Source organism: Sebastes fasciatus, chromosome 21, assembly GCF_043250625.1.
Source record: "Sebastes fasciatus isolate fSebFas1 chromosome 21, fSebFas1.pri, whole genome shotgun sequence".
Classification (NCBI taxonomy): domain Eukaryota; kingdom Metazoa; phylum Chordata; class Actinopteri; order Perciformes; family Sebastidae; genus Sebastes; species Sebastes fasciatus.
The window spans coordinates 11,347,513-11,370,558 of record NC_133815.1 but is presented as its reverse complement, the minus strand read 5'-3'; the positions used below and the strand labels follow the sequence as shown (position 1 = coordinate 11,370,558).

The 23,046-nt window shown below is 42.3% G+C and overlaps 1 protein-coding gene across 13 annotated transcripts in view; it reads left to right on the top strand.

Annotated features, from left to right (window-relative positions):
• The window catches only part of atp8a2 (ATPase phospholipid transporting 8A2), a 54,378-nt gene that overhangs the window by 5,645 nt on the left and 25,687 nt on the right, over nt 1-23,046 (top strand). For 5 of the 13 annotated variants that reach the window (XM_074622220.1, XM_074622221.1, XM_074622224.1 and 2 more), the window contains 22 exons: nt 5,012-5,189; nt 8,084-8,183; nt 9,442-9,540; nt 9,632-9,677; nt 9,910-9,950; nt 11,267-11,340; nt 11,782-11,851; nt 12,239-12,366; nt 12,841-12,952; nt 13,317-13,485; nt 13,605-13,732; nt 13,819-13,896; nt 14,040-14,128; nt 14,349-14,393; nt 14,589-14,661; nt 14,785-14,973; nt 15,058-15,107; nt 15,199-15,268; nt 15,354-15,438; nt 15,840-15,979; nt 16,958-17,096; nt 18,480-18,544. In XM_074622220.1, coding sequence (XP_074478321.1) covers nt 5,012-5,189; nt 8,084-8,183; nt 9,442-9,540; nt 9,632-9,677; nt 9,910-9,950; nt 11,267-11,340; nt 11,782-11,851; nt 12,239-12,366; nt 12,841-12,952; nt 13,317-13,485; nt 13,605-13,732; nt 13,819-13,896; nt 14,040-14,128; nt 14,349-14,393; nt 14,589-14,661; nt 14,785-14,973; nt 15,058-15,107; nt 15,199-15,268; nt 15,354-15,438; nt 15,840-15,979; nt 16,958-17,096; nt 18,480-18,544 — 2,168 coding nt within the window. Of the gene's footprint in view, nt 1-691; nt 803-3,879; nt 4,333-5,011; nt 5,190-8,083; nt 8,184-9,441; nt 9,541-9,631; nt 9,678-9,909; nt 9,951-11,266; nt 11,341-11,781; nt 11,852-12,238; nt 12,367-12,840; nt 12,953-13,316; nt 13,486-13,604; nt 13,733-13,818; nt 13,897-14,039; nt 14,129-14,348; nt 14,394-14,588; nt 14,662-14,784; nt 14,974-15,057; nt 15,108-15,198; nt 15,269-15,353; nt 15,439-15,839; nt 15,980-16,957; nt 17,097-18,479; nt 18,545-23,046 lie in introns of those variants that run through there. The other 8 variants (XM_074622227.1, XM_074622222.1, XM_074622228.1 and 5 more) reach the window with 7 other exon arrangements.

Here is a 23,046-nt window from a genome sequence, read left to right as displayed (position 1 = left end):
CAACCCCCGGCCCTCAAGAGCTACAACGCCTAGTTACTAGAGTGTCTCTGGTTGTTGTCTGAAAAGGTTAAGACATGCTATTACTGCTGCGGATCCTGAATAATCTGTAACTCCTCGGGGCCTGGAGTGATGAATGCTGAACAGGAATTAACCCTTTCACTGCATGTGCTTGTAGATAGCGGGTTGGCCACTCATGTCAGACCATGCTGATGAAGACAGATCTATATGCACCGGGGTCCTTGTGCAAAACTTTCAAAATGAACACATATGCATGCTGTAGAACACAACACATGCATGTGTGGACATGGCATGCCTGAATAGAGCATGTACATGAACACTGCTGCATGTGTGTATGACACATAAGTGCCTGAGCTGGATTTAGAGAGGGGGCAGGGGAGAAGCTGCATGCAGCCTTGAATGTTTTCTGGCATTAATAGATGTATGTTCACCTGTGTGTGATAGAGTGTGACCCATGAAACAGTCAGTGTGTGTCTGTATGTGCATATGCATACATTATGTGTATTTGTGTGCGTGCTGCAGTCTCACCTATAGGATTATCAGGTTATGGATTAGCAGCAGGTGAAGTTGCAGAGCAGACACAGAGGGGATTATCATGCGCGTTCACTTGGCTCATAAGAGGCTTTGTTGCCTTACTTTCCTACTCCGTTACAGTGGCAAATGGACCCACTGGGGATGCTTGAGGCTAGGTCAACAAGGACCTGCAAATAGGGCCTGCGGTTCACCCAGGACACCAGGACAGCCATGGGACGTAAGGCTCGCCCAGGCAGACGATGCTCTGTTGGTAATGCTTTTCTGACCACACAGCAGGGTTATGGGCTAGACAGAAGCATGTGGGGGAAGATATTTTAAAGTGTTTTTGTTTAATTGAATTGAAGTGATTTAAAGTGTGGTGGTTGTGGTTCAGTGTTTAGCTCAAGAGCACTTTGACGGGGCCTCTGGCTGTCACAGCAAGACCTTCGGCCTGCTGACGATTTAGCCTCTGGAGGCAACAGCCAGTATGCCTTGGGTTCTGGTGTTAGCCAGCAGCTATCTGGATAACGGGTATCCAGGCCAAGACTTCCTCTTTCGTGCACCGGTCAGTGTTTACAGTCTGATTAGCAACTTGAAACTCAAGAATGGAGTTGAGAGACGATGTCTACGACAAGAGTGTTTCACAAGTAGCCAGTTTACACTCGGTTAACAGTTTGTTTTTTAGCTAATGAAAATCGAAAGCGTGGTCAGAAGATAGTCGATGGGTTCCGAGATTGCATTTTTGCTCTCCACACGCATTATTTACCTGCATGCAACCAAAGCCTGCTCAAACGTGATTGGTCAAAACTACTCAGACTACAAAACAGAAACCACAACGCTTCCGATACCAAATTCTTGTCCCGTTGCTTAGCAATATCTGTTCACAGAGATTAGTTATGGGACAATGACTCCAAAAACTTTGCGTCCACGTTGCCAAGTGGAGGAAAACAAAACATGCTAGGATAAAATATGCAAAGTATGTGCGATATACTCTGATTTGCCATACACATTCAGCTGCCCAAGTGCAATTGCATTTAAAATGTTTTGGCAGTTTTTCAGATAATAAAAATGTGGAAACAGCTAAAGTATCTGTCGGTATCAGTGTGGCTTGTGGGGGTTGGAGTGCTTCAACAGCTGGGGATAATTGTAACTATTCTACCATAACTGCTGTTATGATAATTAGCTATTTCTTTTCTGGCTCATTTCAGCTCTGGGCTGGGTGTTTGGAGGATGTGTAGTGCATTTCTGTTAAACATGATTGAATTAAACGTGTAAGCATCTCCAAGAGACGCATTTGTGTCATTTCAAAACACAATTCTGGCAGTCGCGCTAATTGACACAGCCACCGAGGGAGGCACTGTGATAGTGGGTGACATGGGAGACGTTTCTTGAGTGAAGACGGGGCCACAGCACCAATGAAGAGCGTCTGGTGAAATATGCTCTGCCATACTGGAAAATGTAGATGAATTATGCAGCCTGTCTCCATCCATTATTCAGTAGCCTAGCCTGCATTTTAACAGTGAAACTTTGGCCCAAAGCCAGGGCAGCTTGGGTTCAGTCCAAAACACAAAGTTAATACTCCATATTAAGATATTATGAAGCTTGTGAATTAGTGACATCTTCTTCAAATGACACGCATGGCGGATTTAAATGTCTGCATTTTCAGACTGCACTACCCCTGTTATGCTTACTGATTTCATCTGCCCACTGTGTAAAATGTGTTTGGTTTATTAGGCTTCCAGGTATTAACGTTAGAGAGATAGTAAAGGGGCTATTAAGCTTCACTGCATAATGGACGGAAGTTTGACTAATTAATGCACCGGATTGTTTTAAAGAAAGGGGACACGTCTTATTTAAGCTTCGCCAACCAAATGGGTAGCTGTAGTATCTTGCTGGCAGGGTATGAGATCCGAGTGTTTGTTGAGGGCGGATCAGTCTAGTCTTACCTGTTCTGGGTGCAGGTTATCAGACCTATGAATACCTGTCCGGCTAGCCTGGGTGCTTCATGTGTAATTGACCTGGCTGTGCTCTGCTGGGGTTTGCTGCTGACTCATCCGTGCTGCATCAGTAATGAGTTACGGAGGTGACTACGCCTCTACTCCATCAGAGATGAGTAACTGAGGCATTGATCCCCTCAGAAATGAATCAGAGCTGAAGTGGGCTGCTGAGAAAGCCGTTATTGATCTGCTTGGAAAGGTAGAGTCTTGACGGGTTAAAAGGTGAAGGTAAGGGGGCGAGGAGGAGTACAGGTCTGTGTTGAGTAGTACAGTAAGTAGCTCTGCAAGAACAGAAATAAGCAACAAGGCATAAAGAGAGAAAGGTATGAAAAGGAAAGAGAATTGCTTTGTGAAAGAGAAAATTACATTATAAAGGTAACAATGTGCATCGCCCTTCACTACCTTTAGCCTTGTATCATCCTTACTCATTTCCTCACTATCACTCGCTATCTTGATTGACCTCAGTGCCATTTGCAGTGTGTAGTGCTGAACTCTGATTGTGACTTATATGGTCAGAGGTAACAGCCTAGTCAGAGATACAGAGATGAGGGATAGGCTGATTATTACCATTTTGCTTGGACAGACTTTGACCCTTGCTCGCTGCCTTGTGTAGACACTGTGGGCTGGTGTGGTAAAGCACTATACTAAGGTTGGAGTTTTTAACGGTGTTTGAGCTCTTAAAATCTCAAGCAGGTTTCTTTTGCAACGGTAGAATGGCAATTAAGTATATTACGATAAAAAACTGAAAGTTGCACTCAAGAAAATGTAATTATCGTAGCCGTTTCCTGTAAACACACTCAACTTAATGTCTCTTTCAATGAAAAAGTGGAAGTCTGATGTGTCAACAGCGATAATAGCGCAGATAAGCCCGACTGGCTTTTGTGTGGGTCGTCTTACAATTCCTCACCTAGAACAACAAGCCTGAGTGGAATATAATGATATTTTGGTTATTGATGAGGGGGAGAGAATGACCCGTCTATTGAAGGATTGTAGTGCTGCAGAAATAGAGTTTCAGGACTGTGGAAATTCAATCTCCCAAACCCTGGCAGTGTTTATTCGTTTCTAATTTATTTATGCAATCAGGCTGCTGTTGTTTTAACTTACAGCCTCACAGCACACACACACAAGCACACACAATGTACAGATCCCAAGAAATGATACAACCGAACAAAGGATTACAATAATCCCATCATACAGCTCATCATTATGATGGCTTGTGGGAATAATATCAGAATAAAGACAGGATTGGCTTACCTGTGGCTTTCCAGATGAATGCACTATAGATAATATTCTTATGTAATTACTGGAGATGCAGGGTAACACACACTATCTGCATCTATGCAAACTAATGAGAAAGACGTGGAGAGAAACCTGTAGTGAGTGACCACTGGTGTTCGCAGTGGAGGGAAAGTGACGTGAAGTGATCTCCTGATGGATGGTTCCTGCCTCAGGGAAGTCATTTGAGCCAGCTTGCCTAACCACAAGCGATATCAGGCTTCTGGCCCTTTAAAAGTGGAGAGCCCCGGCTTTGCAGCACTGAAGGAGCTCCATATGGGTTCCTCCTGTTGTCTGCGCTTGGCAGTTGTGAGCCGCTCAGCATCAAAATCGGAGGGAGAGGAGATCGTTCAAATCGCTCCCCGATATAAAGACTTTCCCGAGGCGTGCAGGTGGGCCAGATGACACGGCTGCGGAGCTCGGCGGGCCAGTATCTTTCACCGGGAGTTTCCTCTTCAGCAAGGCCGAAGGAGGCGAGAGGACACACGGGAGGCGTGCTGCTGCTGCTGCTGCATCTGTCCTCGCCCAGGTTCGCCTGTTTGTTGTTGTACCAGCTGAGTAAACGGCAGACCTGTTTGCATTGCTCTCTCACTATCCCCACAATGTCCCCGCTGCTGCAGAAGTGCACATGTTATCCCGTCACTCGAGGTTGCAAAAATGTCCCGCTCCCGGAGATCACGACGCGTTAAAATGGTTGGAGACGACAAAGCCAGGCAGGGAGTCTGCAGAGAGTCTGCAGGAGAAGAAGCGTGTTGCATCCTCTTCTGTCACTTTTTTTTTTAATGCTAATTTGTGCCTGTTAATGACAGCAATGTGCACCAGGTCTTCTCTCTTGTGTTACATATAGACAAGTGCTGATAAAACAGACAAAACTCGGGTGTGTTTGTTCGCCATTGTGCATCCCTCAGCACATCCATTATACTGCGGGGGGTCCCGTGGGTTGTCGCGTGTGTTGCATTGACGGTACCTGCATAATAATACTGAAAGACAAGGGAGGGGTGTTTATAAAACGTCATTGAATCGACCCCGCCGGCTTCAGCATACATCAGCATACAGTAGCCTCTAGTAGTAATTGGTCGCCTTCGCTTTTGAACCGTAAACCGTCTCCCGTCTATGTCTCTGTCTCTCTCTCTCTCTCTCTCTCTCTCTTTCTCCCTCTCTTTCTCTCTACCTCTATCTCTGTCTTACTTGCCTCACCACTCACTCAGCCTCGCCTCTCTCCCATCAATCCAACGGTGCAGGACCTGCTTGCTCGTCCGGCGGTTACCGCAAGGCAGATGATGAGATGTCCGGGACTACTTCCCAGGCGGATCCCGTAGACGCCACCGCGCGGACGGTGCTGCTCAACCGGCCACAGATTACCAAGTTCTGCGACAACCATGTCAGGTAGGTGTCACTCTGGGCTTTTTTACCTATACTGCACGTTTTGCTATGATGCATGCTGTGTGTGCACTGATTTTTATGCTGTATACTGGAAGTCAAATAGTAGTCTATAGCCAGTAGAGGGTAGATCAAAACTAATTTAATGTTTAAACTGTTTCCCAGAAGTTTTAATCAGCCATTGCAACGTATAGGCTACATATCACTGGACATATGAAAATCTCTGGTCATCATATCCAATATCTTTTGTTTATTTTGAGTTTTATTCAGAGGCTCATCTTGACTGTATTCACTTTAATACAGGTTGTTTGCCTGCCTGAGGTCAGATTGAAGAGATCATGTGTCTTTGCTAAAGGACACTCCAGCATTGTGTGGATATTTGCTCAGAGGGGCTTTACACCCATGTTTTCAGGTTGAAGGACAGCCTACGTGCTTGTGTTTTTTTCTTCTTCCCGGCATGCCACGTGCGACAAGTAGACTTTGGACTTCTGAGAATTTGCTTTTTTCTCTCTTAAACATTTCCAATTTTTAGTTTTGCCTTAAATCACAGTAACTTAAAAAAATATTAGTTTTTTTTAGGTTTAGTTTTCGTTTTCGTTTTACAATTACTACACTTTTACAGGTGAAACTCTATTGATAAGGCTGTTTAATAACTCACCTATTAAGGTGCAACTCTGCAGCGGCCCCTGACGTACGAGGCTGATCTGAATCTCAGTGGAAAAAGTGCTTGGTTTGACAATTTAACATGGCCGTGTTGCTTAATCAATATGTCCTAATAAATATTTAAGGCTGCCAATGAAAGTAAAGTAACTACACTTACAAGCAACACTATACAACAGGGAACATCTGAGTGAATTTTCTTCTTGTGTGTAGTTATATGTCATAGGTAGGGTCATGAGCAGGGCCAAATATCACGTACTGCAAGTCTGTTTTCATAAGCATCATCCCAGCTGTCGTCTGCATATTCTATGGGCTCGGTTGTGGTCATAAATAGTCGCAGTCAGGCAAACTGTATTAGAGTTTGAATTAGACAGAAGCCAATTTAATTTGTCCCTGGACTTTATCTTTTATTATTCCTATTTGTATGTACTAACTGTGCCTGGCGCCACAGGGAGCACTGGGCTCATGTTCTGTGAGTTGAAGGCTTGTCATTAGTCAGTTGACATTCAGTGGTCTGCCATTACTGCCAGGAGATTTAATTCACTTTTAAAAGAGCCTGTTTCAACTCTACGAATAAGATTAAGTCGAGAGCTCCCTGGCTCATCTGATTGGATCACATGTGGTGCTCTGCCCCTCGCTGCATGCTGATTGGAGAGTCAAGAGCACTCCAGCTCCAGAGGGTTGCCCTCTGATGTCCCTGTGTTCCTGTAACTCTTTAGTTTATGTTTGAAAGGTTCAATAGCCTTATTGATTTTTCTTAGATTAAAGCCTTGTAGCTTTTATCTGTACACTCAACTCACCTCCTCTCCATTCCCAAGGTCCTCCACATCCATATTTCATTGTATGCAGTTGTTTATCCAAACTGGCCATTAGTGCTGCACTCCTGTGCACAACAGCAGCAAAGTAACCTGCTCGATTATCCTTAGGAAAAGACATGAAATAATGTAAATTAATAATGTTTAACTAAGTCACACATTCATGCTATTGACACTTATAAAATTAAATCAAACTTATAGCAGAAATTAAAACTGACAATTATTTTTACAAACATTTGTATTTTCAACAAATGCACCTGATTGTGTTTTGAGGGATGACTCCTCTCTGACTTCAGCCCTGTGTTGTCTTTTGGCCTATAATATATGAAGAACACTGACCTTTTTTTTATGAAAAAAAAAAACATGACAAAGCCACACAGCAGCAGGAGAGCATCTACCCTGCAGCTAACAGCTGTTAACCACACCAGCATGTTGGACATCTATAGTATGAAAAATAACACAGCCCAATGTTTTAGCCTTTTTTCCTCCTTTTTATTTTTTGCCTGGCCCAATTGAAAAGTGTGTGTGCGTATGTGGAGTCCGATATCACTTGTCTTTGATTAGATTAAAGCAGCTTTATCTGCTGGATCATAGGTGTAGTATCACTAACTCTGAGGTATCCAGAGCATCAGGGTCAGGCCACTGAGTGTGTGTGTGTGACAGACTAACAGCTGTTGCTACTCTGTTTTGTGTGTAATGTCCTGCTCTTTGTAGTTTTGTGTCTGTGTGAGTGAGGCAGACGGAAAAAGCGGTTACGGGTTCATCTCCTAGGAGATCGTGAACTGTGATTGAGGGGTGTGTTTTCCCATTCAGTGCGTGCACTCAATGCCCTCACGCACACAAACACACACTATCCATTAAACAAATGCCATTGCAGAATCTCTTACTTTTCACTCAGGCCACACAGGAAAAAAACGAAAAACAAGGCAGGCCTTGACTTGAAGGTTGACTTTTTTTATTTTTAACTTCTCTAAAAGCTCTTACGGTAGCTCCTGGCTATAACAAGGCTAATCAATACTGTTGTCTGATCAATGCAGTTGATTGACAGACAAGGTGAGGTTGCCAAGGTTTCTTGCACCTATTTTATGGGGTTCTGGGTCTAAATTTAGTTTGCTGGATTTAAAGTATCGGCCTATATATAGGTGTGATGTGTGTGCATCCCGTAATGGCTCTGTTTAGTCTCTCTGAGCACAATTGAGTGTTTCTAATAGATTTTCAAGTGCTGCAATATTAAAACACAAACAGAGTCTGTTATTCAACCTTTTAAGGTATTGCTGTTTAACAGTGTCGGGTGAAAAAAAATCATTAGCACACAAGTTATGCATGAATTCCGACTTTAGCTAATGGACTATCTGGCTTTCAGCCTCCATCTGTCTGAATGTAAACAACGTATAAAGTCTCCTTTCTCCTTGTCTTCTTCTGCAGTACCACCAAGTATGGGGTTCTCACCTTCCTGCCGCGGTTCCTGTATGAGCAGATCAGGCGGGCTGCCAACGCCTTCTTCCTGTTCATCGCACTCATGCAGGTAAATCCCACGCACAAAAAACACTAACAATGGTGATCAGCACCGTTGGCTCCGTGTGCTGTTTGGTTTTGGTTTGATTTAGTAGCCCACACAGGTTTTAGATGACACATCCTGAAATGTCTGCTTTAAAACATTCCAGGATTCCCACAGGCCCGCTATTTTTGAGTTATGGATTATTGAGAGTTGTTTTCTAAGATTTGGTACATTTCCTCTGAAAGCCAGAAGGAACAGAATAATAGATAAATATACACAAATGGGTAAAAATCATAGGCTTGTGTCAGAATAAATCTATCAATATTAGGGTTGATTGATTGATTAGTGTGATTGTCCATAGTTAATCACGATAAATCGCAAATTGGATAAAGCAAATATGGTTGCTTTATGCAAATGTCTGTATATATTTATTATTGTAAATCAATTAACAACACAAAACAATGACAAATATTGTCCAGAAACCCTCACAGGTACTGCGAGACTCACGGGTACCCATAGAACCCATTTTCATTCACATATCTTGAGGTCAGACGTCATGGGACCCCTTTGAAAATAGCCATGCCAGTTTTTCTCGCCTAAATTTAGCGCAACTTTATTTAGCCTCCTTCACGACAAGCTAGTATGACATGGTTGGTTTCCTTTGGTTTTCTAGTTTCATATGATGCCAGTATCTTCACTCTAGTTTTAAAACTGAGCCCCAATACAACCTAAAAACCACAAGATGCGTTAAAGGAATTAGTGGCGTTAAAAATAATTTGTGTCAATGCGTTATCGCGTTAACTTAGACAGCCCTAATCAATACATATTTATTAGATCATATTACTAATTTAATCATTTGCTAAATTTAATATTGCATGTTGTTTATATTAATTATTTTCCTCACAACATGTGAAGTCCTATGGCAACTTTTACACTGTTTCTAAACTGAAGGAAGAAATTTGATCATAGAAGATAATCACTAATCCCACTCTGTAGTCGCTTCCTGATTGGTTGACAATATTGTTTTCCCCATGGATGGTAGGAGAAGACGGGCACTTTTTTTACTCCGTGTTAGCCTCATGAAAAGTTGCACAGCCTTCCATTGTGCTCACATGGCTCTGCCCACCCATCAAGGAGTCATTATACAGTTCACATATTATACTCCACTGCCTTGTTTATTGTTTTCTGTGCCATCACTGTGGTGGTCCATTATGGGTGCTTTAAGCTACTCAACACTCACTGTCAGCAATGATTTCTGAGTGTTGCCTCTTTTGACTCTTATCAGCAAATCCCTGATGTATCACCAACCGGTCGCTACACCACACTGGTCCCCCTTATCTTCATCCTCACTGTGGCCGGGATCAAAGAGATCATAGAGGACTATGTGAGTACCACAGCACCACCTGCTATATGGGCAGAAGTTACACCTTAAAAGTATCTTAAAAGCTAATACGTCTTAATCTGTGTCTTTACAGAATAGACACAAAGCAGACAACACCGTAAACAATAAGAAGACATCAGGTACCGTCTGCGTGTCTGTGCTTGTCAACGTGCATCAACCGTCTGTGCGCTTTTCCATGAGTGTGCTTGCGTCTATTTGTGTGGGTTTTGTTTTCCTTTCATGGCTGAGTGAATGGCTGTTGTCTGTCACTCACTATAGTGCAGGCCCCAGACAAAAAGTTTAGTCGCTATGAATACTGTATGAGTGTCGCTCTATAGGCTGACTGATGGCTGTGTTGTCCTTGTCTCTCAGTGCTGCGGAGCGGAGCCTGGCAGACGATCATCTGGAAACAGGTATCACTATCATCACAGACCTCATCTTTGCTGCTCTCTCACTCATCACTCCTATGCTTTGCCTTTCTCTCTACCTCACTCGGTTTTACAATTCAGTTTTATTGGCATGAATGGCTTAAAATAATACTGTAAGAAGCTACATTTCTTCTAAAAATAGAAAAAAAACCAGTAGGTAAATTAGCAAATAAAACTAAATCAGCTAAAGCAAAAACATTCACATAATAATGTAGGTATAAGATAATGCAATTAGTCAAAAAATACTGCAAAAGCAGGAACAGCAATAAAATAAAAATGTAAAATTGGGGATTAACTATCAGATTTATTGGCTTATTTTATTATTAAATTGTCTCAAAGGAGCTACTTACCTGTCTCAATCTCACCTGTTGTGAAATTATTCCATATCTTCTCGTCTTTTGGTTTCCAGGATGTCTCGTATTATACTTCTTATGGCTAGACTGTAGTCACTGAGTCTGGGTTTGGTCAGGATCTGTCTCTGATCCCTGACAGTAAAAAGATACTCGTTCAATTGGTATTGATGTTTTAGGGCCAGATAACAAGTGAGTTAGTGGGTGATTTATCCAATATTCCACAAAGTCTTGTTAGTTGAATAATTCGTTTTTTACAGTTCATCTGAACCAGTGAACCTTATGTCTGTATCACACAAAGTGTTTTCTTCCAGTGCAATCTTGAATGTAGTCATTAACTTGAGTCCAGCTGCGTACAGTCTTGCTCCAGCAGGTCAAATCAAATCAAACTTGAGTCCTTGTTATGTGGTGTAGAGCAGGAATGTAGCCCCTTGTTATTCGGGGTCAGAAAAGGTGAAGGAATTTGTTCCAGCTGCCCTGCTAACTCAATAATGTTCATATTAACGAGAGGTGGTGACAAGTAGTTTCCCTGAAATTCTCCCTTTCATTGAGAGAACTCTGTGTCATAGGACGTTTTCCCATTTTTTTTTTTTTTATTTTTTTTTAAAAGCTACAGATTTGTAAGGCTAATACTGAATGGCTTTCTCTTCTCTTTTCTGTTATCTACATGCTTGTAATCTTTGTGTCTTATTCTGGTCTGCCTCTGTTGCAGCCAAATCAAGAGTTAAAGCTATGCACCGCTGTGCTAACTGTCACTTTATCTCAAGTCTTCCTCTGTCTATTGGCTGCCTCTCGGTTGGTCACTAATTAACCTGCCTCTTGTTTCCTCGGTCTGTCTCCCTCCCTTACCCCTCCTATTCCCCCTTTCTCTCTTCCTTAACACCCCTCTTTTTCTTTCTCCCCACCTTTTTTCTCTCTCACGCTGTCGCACTGCTGCGTCCTGGCCACAAGGTGGCAGTAGGAGACATAGTGAAGGTGACCAATGGACAGCACCTTCCAGCTGACATGGTTATTCTGTCCTCCAGGTCAGACTTAAGTGTGTATGATTGTGCGTGTTTGTGTGTGAGCACACATTATGCATTTGTCTGTTAATATGTGTTCTAATTGTTTGTGTGTTATACTACTTTTTAGGGCTGCAACTCATGATTATTTTCATTATCAATCAATCTGTTGACTAGTCTTTTGATTAATCATTTACTATATAAAATGTGATGATTAATTCCAATCTTAAATTGCAGGAACCTAAAGTACTGTCTTAAAATTGATCAACAGTTGAAAGCTAAAATTAAAAATTGTATGAAATCATGTAAAAGGAGGCAAATATTCATATTTGAGAAGTGCAATAATAATAACGTTATTATTAAAAAGACAATTCTTTAATCGATTATTGTCATTGACTGATTTCCTGTTGATTGATGGATTAATCATTTTAAGCACTACAATGTTCTGATGCCTCTTCTCCACAGCGAGCCGCAGGCCATGTGTTACACTGAGACCTCCAACCTGGATGGAGAAACCAACCTGAAGATCAGACAGGTATGACACCGGGGCAAATCTCTGTTTGTCAGATTTCTCAGTGCATTGGATTCTGCACATGGTCAGAGAGGAGCTTCTCCACTCATCTAAGTTTGTAGGTAGTATGTGTTGTTTTAGAAACATCTAATGCAAATGAACAAATTAAAAAAAGATGTTGCAAAATGTTGTCATTGGCTTTCAGGACTCTGTATCAAATGAAACCTTATTTCCTCACTATCCTTACATTTGCACTTGGGTCACACATATGATTTGGTCATGTTTAATGTAGTTCTTGTTCTCTTTATATCTCCTGTTCTTATCCGAGTTTGACCTGTTTTGTTGTATGAACCTTGCTTTTTCCGTAATGTACTCGGTAAACTTGACTTGTCACGTTTTCTTTTTTTCCAGGGTCTCTCGCTCACGGCTGCTTTTCAGAGCTTGGAGGATTTGGTTGCACTGTCTGGTCGTTTGGAGTGCGAAGGCCCCAACAGGCACCTGTATGACTTCACTGGCACACTGCGGCTGGAGAACCTGAAGTGAGACACACACACACACACACACACACACCCATACACCAGTTATTAATTTACATTAGCAACTGTATTGCCAGTGTTATATGCTAAATTTTATTATTGTTGTTTTTAACTTGTAAGCCAATAGTATTCAAATAGTATATTTGTATAAAACAGACTGCCAAGACAGTAGGATAAAACTTATCATAGATTTTATAGCCTCATCCAGCACAAAAGAGATACAATTTAAAAGTCAACTTGGAAAGTTAAGCCTGTCAAAATAATTTTCATTCTTCATGAATTCAAATGTACAAAAGGTTGTATAAATAAAAAATTTGAGGCAAAAAAAGTAAAGCTTGAGAAGTGCTACACCGATAGTATGGACGGCAAAAAACACTGCTGAATTTTACTCACAAATAACAAAAAAAATGTAGGTCGCCCTAAATCGGCATGCATTTATCATGTTTTGTTGCTGATTGCCTCCCTTGTTCTCCTCAGTCCAGCTCCCCTGGGTCCAGACCAGGTGTTGCTGCGCGGCGCCCAGCTGAGAAACACGCAGTGGGTTGTGGGAATTATTGTCTACACTGGCCATGACTCCAAACTGATGCAGGTAAACAGTGTCTTGTCTGAATTCAGTAAATCTTAGTTTCAAAACAAGTTTCCTTTGATAGTTTTTAATAATTAGAATCTTCCTTCCTTGTGAACTTCATATGAATAATTTAGAGCATTTAACTGAGTGATACATTCACAACTGGGAGCACATCCAAGTCCAAGTGTTTGGACATATTCTTCTGCCAAAAATGATTTTGTAATTGTGTGTGACAAATTAAATTAGTGAAAAGTGTTTTAAAGGCTGCTCCGAGTGGCCCTCTTCCCAGAGAAACCATTGCAACTCAATGAAACTGTGCCCTCATCCAGCACCATCTTGATGCAAGTGTCTTTGTGTTGTATTCATTGACCTGTCCACCTGCCAGAACTCCACCAAGGCACCACTGAAGCGCTCTAATGTGGAGCGGGTGACCAACATGCAGATCCTGGTCTTGTTTGGCATCCTGCTGGTCATGGCCCTGATCAGCTCTGTGGGCGCTGCCATCTGGAACAAAGTACATACTGAAGATTCCTGCTGGTACCTGTCCCGAGCTGGTGAGAATACACACACACAGATAACACATTACACAACCTGTAACTCCTAACAGTAATGAATTGGGATTAATACACAATTTAAGGGTCAGTTAATAAGTGAATATCGTGTGTTTGTGCAGGTGACATCTCCACTAACTTTGCATATAACCTGCTGACGTTCATCATCCTGTACAACAACCTGATCCCCATCAGCCTGCTGGTCACTCTGGAGGTGGTCAAGTTCACACAGGCCCTCTTCATCAACTGGGTATGGGCCATGTGTGTTTTATAATGCATGTTTTCAAATGAACTTACTGCAAGTAGTCAAATAGTCCTGTTTTGTTTTCCCCTCAGGACATGGAGATGTACTACGCAGAGACAGACACACCGGCCGTGGCTCGGACGTCCAATCTTAATGAGGAGCTGGGCCAGGTCAGTTCTTCCCCCTCCTTATAATCAGTGGCTTTAGGATTGGAAAGTAGGAACGCCAAAAGTTACCATTACATGCACACTCAATCAATATGCGCCTGTTAAAATGTGCTGTGTTTCCTTTCATTACCTCTTGTCTTTTCCAGGTGAAGTATCTCTTTTCCGACAAGACAGGAACTCTGACCTGTAACGTCATGCACTTCAAGAAGTGTACCATTGCGGGAATCACATATGGGTCAGTCTTCTTTTCTTTTTTTTTGTAAATTCATTCTTGCCTCTTAGCACTTTAGCGCTGAGTAACCTTTTAATCTCTTCATGTTTCAGATTAACTTGTAATAAAGAATGAGCTGTTAATAAATGTAGTTGATTGAACTCTTGCATGCTTGATCAAATGAACTAACCAACTCATCAACTGATTGATTCCTTTTCCAATTCAACCTCATTCATCACTGCAGCCACTTCCCTGATCTTGAATGTGATCGATCAATGGAGGACTTCAGGTTAGTGACCTTCTCCTCTGACCTTCTCATCTATCTTCCCCTTTCTGATATTCTTTTCTTCATTTTAGGCTCTGCATGTTTTGAGAAATAAATGTACTGTGTATGCTTTAATCAGAAGAACAAGTTGACAAAAAATCACATATTTTAGCCTGCAATGCTATTTGAATGTCAAAAATAATTTTTCTCATCTCACAGCAATCTGCCGTCCAGCAGCAATAACTCTACAGAGTTTGACGACCCAACTCTTGTCGAAAACATCGAGAACCATGTAGGTGTCTCTGAAGCTTTTCTCATATTTCTTTATTTGAAGCAAACCTATTCTGCCTAAAAATGACTAGAGGATGCTGTTAAAAACCATGTCCACTGTGTTTGTATGTATGTATGTGTTCAGCCTACATCACCTCAGATCTGTGAGTTCCTGACAATGATGGCAGTGTGCCACACGGTGGTCCCGGAGAAAGAGGAAAACCAGCTAATTTACCAGGCCTCTTCGCCAGATGAAGGAGCGCTGGTCAAAGGGGCCAAAGGGCTCGGCTTTGTCTTCACCGCGAGAACCCCGCATTCAGTCATAATCGAAGCTGTAAGTGTGTATCTGTGGGTTTTTTACCGCAGTAAGAGCTGCTTTTTGCGAAGTTAGGAGCTGACATTTTGATGTTTATTTCAGAGAGGAAAAGAGATGAGCTATGAGCTTCTGAATGTGCTGGAGTTTTCCAGGTAATACTCCCATAAATGTTCTTCTCAGTCAGTAAATAATAATATAAGACTGTAGTGTGTTTTGAAACTAAACCCACTGCTTCCTTCACAGTAACCGCAAACGCATGTCTGTGGTGGTCAGAACTCCCCACGGGAAGCTACGGCTGTACTGCAAAGGAGCTGTATGTTTATCTCATTAAAGCTGTAATTCACAACTCCAAATGTCTTTGAACATTTTTCATTGATGCTCATTTTGTTGTTTTGCAGGATAATGTCATTTTTGAGCGTCTGACTGAGGCGTCCCAGTACAATGATTTAACTATTGCTCATCTGGAACAGTTTGCTACTGAAGGTAAGAAGGAAAAGATACTTGTTTGTTTAACTGGACATCCATTTATCTTTGTGTTGACTTCCTTACTGATCATTGGTCCGAGCATGGGAGCCAGAAGTAGGAGGTTAGGAAATAGGGAAGGGGCCATTGACCCCCCCACTTTATGCCCCTGGCCCGATCTGGCGTTGCGGCTGGTGTGATCCCATCGCAAGATGTTCTCCAGTTGGCCTTGTCATGGGACTGATCCGAGGGTCTAAGTGTCAAGACTTGACATTACTTGGTCCCACCTCAGAACCATCTTTCCTGAGTTTTCTCCATTCTACTTTATCTGCTTCTCAGCGTTCCAACCACTCACTCCCAGTTAGAAACATAATCTGTTCTCCATGATCACACTGATCGTTATCCTCCTTCCATCTGTCCAGGACTGAGGACTCTGTGTTTTGCCTACGTTGACCTGGAGGAAGATGCCTACCAGGAGTGGCTCAAGGAATACAATCGTGTCAGCACTGTGATCAAAGACCGTGCTCAGAAACTAGAGGAGTGTTTTGAACTACTGGAAAAGGTAAACGCACCATCTCTTTATTTGTAGTAATGTCTATTGTTGGTTTCCAACCTTATGTGAGATTTCTTGAAATCAAAGCAGAGTCCTGAAAAGTCTTCATGTCATCAAATTTTTCCTGATGCATAATCACACACACGAACACACACTTCATGTTTGCCAGCAGGTGGCAGAGTGGCTCCATTGACTCTCACACTGCAATAAACGCAATGCTCCTTCATTACTCATCATGTCCGTTAATTGCAATATACCATCAAGTTTCCCTTTTTAAGAAGTGTGTGTTTTTCTTTTAGCAGAATGTAAAGACAGATCCTGCTCCTTTCTAAAAGGAAATGTTGTATTGGTTGATTAGAAAGATGGCACTGAATGGGGAATAAGTGAACAAAATGATAGAGATTTCAGATGAGAGGATATTCAGAAGAGAGTTGAACTAATAGGTGAGAAAACCAAGGATTTAGAGTCGAGAGTCTAGGTGAGAAAAGTAAGTGAAAAGGAAAAAAAGAGGAAGCAGGAGGAGGAGGGGAGCTCAGACTGGGAGACCACAAGGGCAATTACCTTCACCAGCCTGCCAAAAGCCCCATAAAACTGGAGTCAACAACACAGTAGTGTTAACTTGTGTGTCTGTGCGAGTGTTTGTGTGAGCGTCCGAGTGTGTCTAATGAGGGTACACATGCATTTAAATGCTGAACAAATTAAAGCAAGGGGGGGAAAGGTAATGGGTTACTTTTTGGCACGAAGACACAGAGTTGGTACAGAGGTCTAAAACGAGCTGCTGTACCAACTGAAGTGAACTTGCTGGCATCGTTCTCAGCCTCTAACTAGATATGGATGATGCTCTCTGGAGAGAAAGAGGCCTCACATACAGAGGGGGGATGTTTGGCTGAATTGCCCAAATATGATTTATTCTAACCTACTTTCCTCTTTTGTGCCATATTTTGTTCTCACTGTCTTATTTCTGTCTCTTTATCTGTCCACCAACAGAACTTACTACTGTTGGGCGCCACAGCCATAGAGGACCGTCTGCAGGCTGGCGTGCCAGAGACCATCGCCACTCTGATGAAGGCCGACATCAAGATCTGGGTCCTCACTGGAGACAAGCAGGAGACTGCCATCAACATAGGTGAGAGTGAGAGGAAGGCAATTGGAATTAACACTATGGCCAAAATGTGATTTTTAAGGGTGCTTTCTCAAACCATAATCCGTTTGGCTAGTCCGAATCAGAGTGAAATAGATACTTTTGGTTCATTTTCTATTTAGTCTGATTTGGTTTCAGAGTGCAGAAATTAAAGCGGACCAAATAAAAAATGTATTTGCTGAGGGGCGTGTACGAAGGAGCAAATTTATCTTTTTCGTCTTGAGAGCTGCCACGTGTACGCAGGGAATCATGGTTTTTGAAATATTGCTGTCAGAGTTTTTTCACTTTGACTCGGCATTGATGCTGTGTGCACGAATCCCTTCTCCTTCACTTCATCTTGAATGACTTAATAAACGACGCTATTTTCGTGGACTTTATTCAGCATATTCTGTATGTCCTCTCCCATTCATGTTAACCTGTCATTTACCTGTGTCCATCTCAACAAATCCCCGCGCAGGCAGCCTGCATTTTGGTACGCTTGGAAACTTGGTCCACACCAGAGTACGATTACTGCGTTCACAACTGGCCATACAAACTGCACCAGGGGTTGAACTGCATCAGAGTCTGATTAAAACGGACTGAATGTTGGCTTATGAATGCGCCCTTCAATAAGTCACAGGAAGGACAGTTCTGCCACAAGCAGCTGTGAGGGTGCTTCTAGTGGAGTATGTGCCAGGGATGTAGGCAAATCCAGCGATGGTGAGGAAATCCCTTTGTCATTGCAGCCTGATTTGCAGCAGAGTAGGAAACTACTATGTATTGTGTGGAGTTTATTAAATCATGGCTAGAAGAATAGGGGGCATTATGTGTGAGGTGAAATGTCAGACATGTCCCCAGTCTGTCAGTGAAATGTTCTAGTGTCCAATGTATGCAGGGTGGAAGGGACTTAAAGTTGCACAGCAATGACATTAGTGCTTTTGGTTTCTTGTGGCAGTTGTGGAGGAAGTTTGTGGCAGATGTCCAGAAAGACAACACATAAAAACTAAATTTAGTGTAAAAGTTTGGACACCATTTGAGACTGTACTGTGCAAATTGTCTCTTACTTTTTTACACACCTTTTTATGGTCGAACTGCTGTCTACACCAGCATTCAGAGTAATTGTGAGTGAGTGGTTTTGCTGTGTTTAATTGGTGCATGATGTAATTGAACTATGTACTGTATAACAGACGACAATAGAGATATGATGATGGCCGGAGGCTGATGGAGGGGAATGGAGTCAGATAGCGTCTGTGTGAAAGAGTGGAGCAGGATTTTGCAAATGCAGTTGTACATGAGACCAGTTTTTCACCTGTGTTTTGGGTTTGCGTAAATCTAATCTCTCTCCCATCCCCCACTCTCGACCTTCCACTGTCTGTTTCTGTTTCTCAGGTTACTCCTGTCGTCTGGTGACGCACGGCATGTCCCTCATCATCGTCAATGAGGACTCTCTGGATGTGAGTAGACCCTTATCTTCCTCCTGCCGACCTGCTTGATTCACATCTGTGTACACTTTGTACAGTATTGGGACTGTGTGTGTAGGAGGGAATGGGGGGGTCTTAAGCAGGTTACCGTGGGAACTAGGGTGTGGTCCACAGCCAGATTGGTGGGTGGGGCTCTTTGTGTGCTCACAGGTGCAGGTAATTAAAGTCTCTGGTGTCCCTTTGGAGAAAGGGATGAAAAGAGAAGTAGTGAACTATCACTTCTTTCCCTCTCTCTATGTCTCTTTCACAACATTCAAACACAGTACCCGGCTTTCAACAACCACACAGTATTCTCACACTGTTTGTGTCTCTTTATCTAACCTATTTGTAGCTAAAAGCCAGCACAGACTGTGTATGTGTTCACATGTACACATGTACGTATGTTCCTGTTGCTATTTAGAGTGAGATCTGAGGTCTAAATTAGATTTATGCCCCTGTTTGTTCTTTGCGTTCAGGTTTCATGTGTGACTGCTTAACCTAAATGGCTTGATTACTGTCATGTGTCTCTGTGTCTGTCTCTCTTTCACACACACACGCTCTCCCTGACTCCCACATGAGTGCTTACACTCAAACACACACACACACACACACACACACACAATCACAGGGTGTTCACTTTTACGGAGTTTGTTTATATGTGCGACCGGGGAGATTATGCCTCCATAAACTTTAAGCGTCGGAACTGTGTGTGTACTTGTGTGTATTTGTGTATGGGTGTTTATGTGTGAGCGCTTGTTTGTGGGCCCAAAGAGGGATTTTATTTGTCTGTAACATGATCAACATGGAATTAGAGACCTCTATGTGGTTGATATTTCATCCAATTGGAATCCTGTGTGAAAGGACTTTAACGTTGGTCATTATTTAAAATTGAATTGCACAAATTCACACCTATAATTATGAAGCTTTCCTGTATTATGCCACCTTCTAGTGAAGGAAATAGTGGTGATTTTACATTCACACGCATCAAAGTGGTGTCTGGCTGGTCACGAGCCAGACAGCGTGCAAGGCCACTTTCCACGCTGAGTTAACTGAGCTGGACAGGGTGAACATTTAATGTCAGGGTAATACAGGTACTTTAGCTTGAGAATTGCCTATGCAATTAGCAGAGGGTGAAAGCTAATACAGTTAGCACTGTAAGTGGATCATTGTTAATATGGTTTGGAAGATTTTGTTAGCAGCCTCTTATATGTTTTATCACATACTGTACTGTTCCAGTGAACAGTTCAAAGTCGGATTGCTGTCTGGTCAATGTACTGTAGTCTGGGTCGGCGGATGAGACATTATGCAAATGTATGTATATATTTATTATTGGAAATCAATTAACAACACAAAAGAATGATAATTATTGTCCAGAAACCCTCACAGGTACTGCATTTAGCATAAAAAAATAATTGTAACATGGCAAACTCAAGCCCAACAGGCAACAACATTTTCATTTTATTTTCAGGTCAAGGGACCCCTTTGAAAACCATGACAGTTTTTCCTTGCCAAAATTTAGCACAAGTTTGGAGCCTTATTTAGCCTCCTTCGCGACAAGCTAGTATGACCTTTATAACAAGTGACATGTATGATGTTGGTACCAGTGGATTCCATAGGTTTTCTAGTTTCATATGATGCCAGTATCTTCACTCAAGCTTTAAAACTGAGCACACTACAATCTCCAAAAGAACGATTGCCTTAATGAGTTAAAGAAATTAGTGGTGTTAAAACGATTTTGTGTTATCGCGTTAACTTTGACAGCCCTAGTGATAACATAATACAAGTTGTTTCTTTCATTGTCTTGCCCTGCTGCTATTGCTTATACATATTTGAAATTCTTGTCTATGAGCTTTAATTGCATCTAAAGGGAATGTTATGTTATGTCTTCCTAGGGAAACACTTCTACAGAGATTACATCTAGATGTAGGTAGATCAAATAGCACAAGACGAGATTTTCGTTATCATGAAGTCAACACGTATTTTTTTGCATCTACACGTCAGAAAAGAAACCTTTCTAATCCCTTAGAAATATTTTCATGCTGATGTCTAAAAGAATCCAGTATAAACAAAAAAAGAGTGGTGGGAATGGTGAGCAAAGTGGCTGAACTGATCAAGTTAAAATTTCTAGAAATTCCACCATTTCATCTAAAGTTGAATGAAAGTGAATGGCAACTAGAACTAAGGAAAAAGTCACATAAAAGCTGTCTCTCTGATAATGACATGACTCACTTGATTTCACGCTCACTGAATTATTCTCAATATGATTTTGTGTGATGCGGTTTTCAAATTTCCTCATGCCAAACGCAGACGGAGAATTTCCGTTCAGTACACTCCATTTAGCTGCAACTCAAAACAACTTGGCGCAGCAGGGAGTCCATCTTTCAGCTGGAAAGCCTGGCCTTTAAAACACAGAAATGGCAAATGTCCACCCCGCTGATGTGTCCTTGAGCAAGTATTTGAATTTGTACCAGCTCAGGGTTACAATCACTCAAGGGAGTTCTTTTGTAAAATAAAGTTGCACTAACACATTTCGATATGGCACACAGAGGCAGGAAAGTTGAGAGAGACAGCTGGTTGACATGAAACATAAACCATGGGTCATGAGTGGAATTTTTCATGTGACAAGATCTATGCTTCAGAGCCTGGTGCGCTTTGTAGGACATCTAGGCATACATACAAACAGCTGCAACAAAACCCAATAAAAAATGGGAATAATTAATGCTGAATCTTATCCCTTTATACGCAAAATACAGCAATGGCGCCCCACAGACAATTCGTCAGATCAGATATCCAATATCCTCTCCCTCAAAAACATCACATTAATAACTCGATTCGCAAATCTAGATTTATATTTGGACATATGGATGTAAGAGAAGAAACTCTCATGTATGAATGTAGCATGCTTGTGTGTGACTGTGCACGCAGTGTCACAGTCACGCCTGTCAATCAGGGCAACTTCAGAGAGCTCTGGTGGTCGGTGTGGATGAAAGCAACACTGTCTCTCTTATCTCACACTTAAAATAACCCGCGCTGGCTCAGCTTCTTAATGCTTGTGGGCCTGTTTGAAAGTGTGAGCGAAAACAGAAGCTGCTTATCAAAATCTCACCTCGAGGTCGACCTCTTGGCCCCGTTTAAAAAAAAAAAAAAAAATGTTCCCAACTTTTCACTCTCTCTCTATCGCACCCTCTTTCTGCTGTTATCAGTGTGAAGGCTGATCTGTGCTGCAGTGGATCTTGCATTTGCCAGTCTTGGCGGCAGATGCAATCTCCCGCTTCCCCACCAAGCCCATTCTCCGCTCCATGTCTCCTTCACACTACTACCTCCACATCTGTCAGCACTCTCTCTATGCACAGGAAGCGACTACACAAGAAAAATGACTGTGTGTGTGTTAGAGGGAGTCAGAGGAAGAGCACGAACAAGCGACAAAATGTGTGTGTTTATCTTAGTGGAAACGCTGGAGTGTGTTTGTGAATAAAGCAGAGGGAGTGTTTATTGTACTTCAAGTATGAGACAGACAATCTGGACAGAGCAAGAAAAGGGGGGGCCGAACCATGTGAGGGCGATGAGTGAGTGGTAACGCGATCTCCTTTTGGTGCTCCTCCTCATCAAAACAAACCCAGTGAGCAATGCCTCCTGGGTAAACGGTTTTGCGACCGCTGAAGCTGTGACAAGCGCCATCTGTCACCTTCAGATCACATGCCACACACAGACTGACACAAATCTTTGCCTTGTCTCCTTCTGTTTAGTCAATACTGAAGGACACACAAGCATACGAATGTAAAGTCTCCTTCACACACACAAACACTGTTTACCCAAGATGCAGTGGCACAAGATCACCCTGATCGGCCTGATAGTTCTGAATATACATTACATCCAGCTTTCCCACAATCCCCCGCTCCCCGTCACGCTGCCCGCAGTACAACTCTTAAACAAACAGCATCACTCTTCTGCTCATTAATCATCTTTATACACACTCGCACACTCACATTTTGTAGCGCCTCAACTTACATGCTCTATTGTTCTGGCATTTTTCAATTTATAATAGTGTTTTAGACATCAGGCCTCCCACTGTTAAAGTCCACATGTGTGCCTGTGTCTATTTCTTTTTCGGTTAGCAGTGTGTGTGTGTGTGTGTGTGTGTGTTTCTGGCTCAGGCAGCAGAGGATGTGGGTGTTTGCACAGATGCACAGTCAGATAATTAAACGGCAAATTAAATCTCAGTGGTGGTGACAGAATCTGCACTTCAGATATGAGCATGTCCTTCTCCGCCTTCTTTTCACTCCGCAGCTCTCTCTCGCTCTCTCTTCCTTTTTCCCCGAGTCTAGTTCACACTCCGTGTCCTTCATCATTCTCCTTTTCTTTGTACCTTTTCCCATTTATCTTGCTTAGTGCTTTCTTTGTATATTTTATACTCTGCCTATGTACATTTGTCATGATGGCACTGGCGATTGAGCGCTGTTTGAGTGGAGAGGGTGGCCTGGAACGGATCAACATTT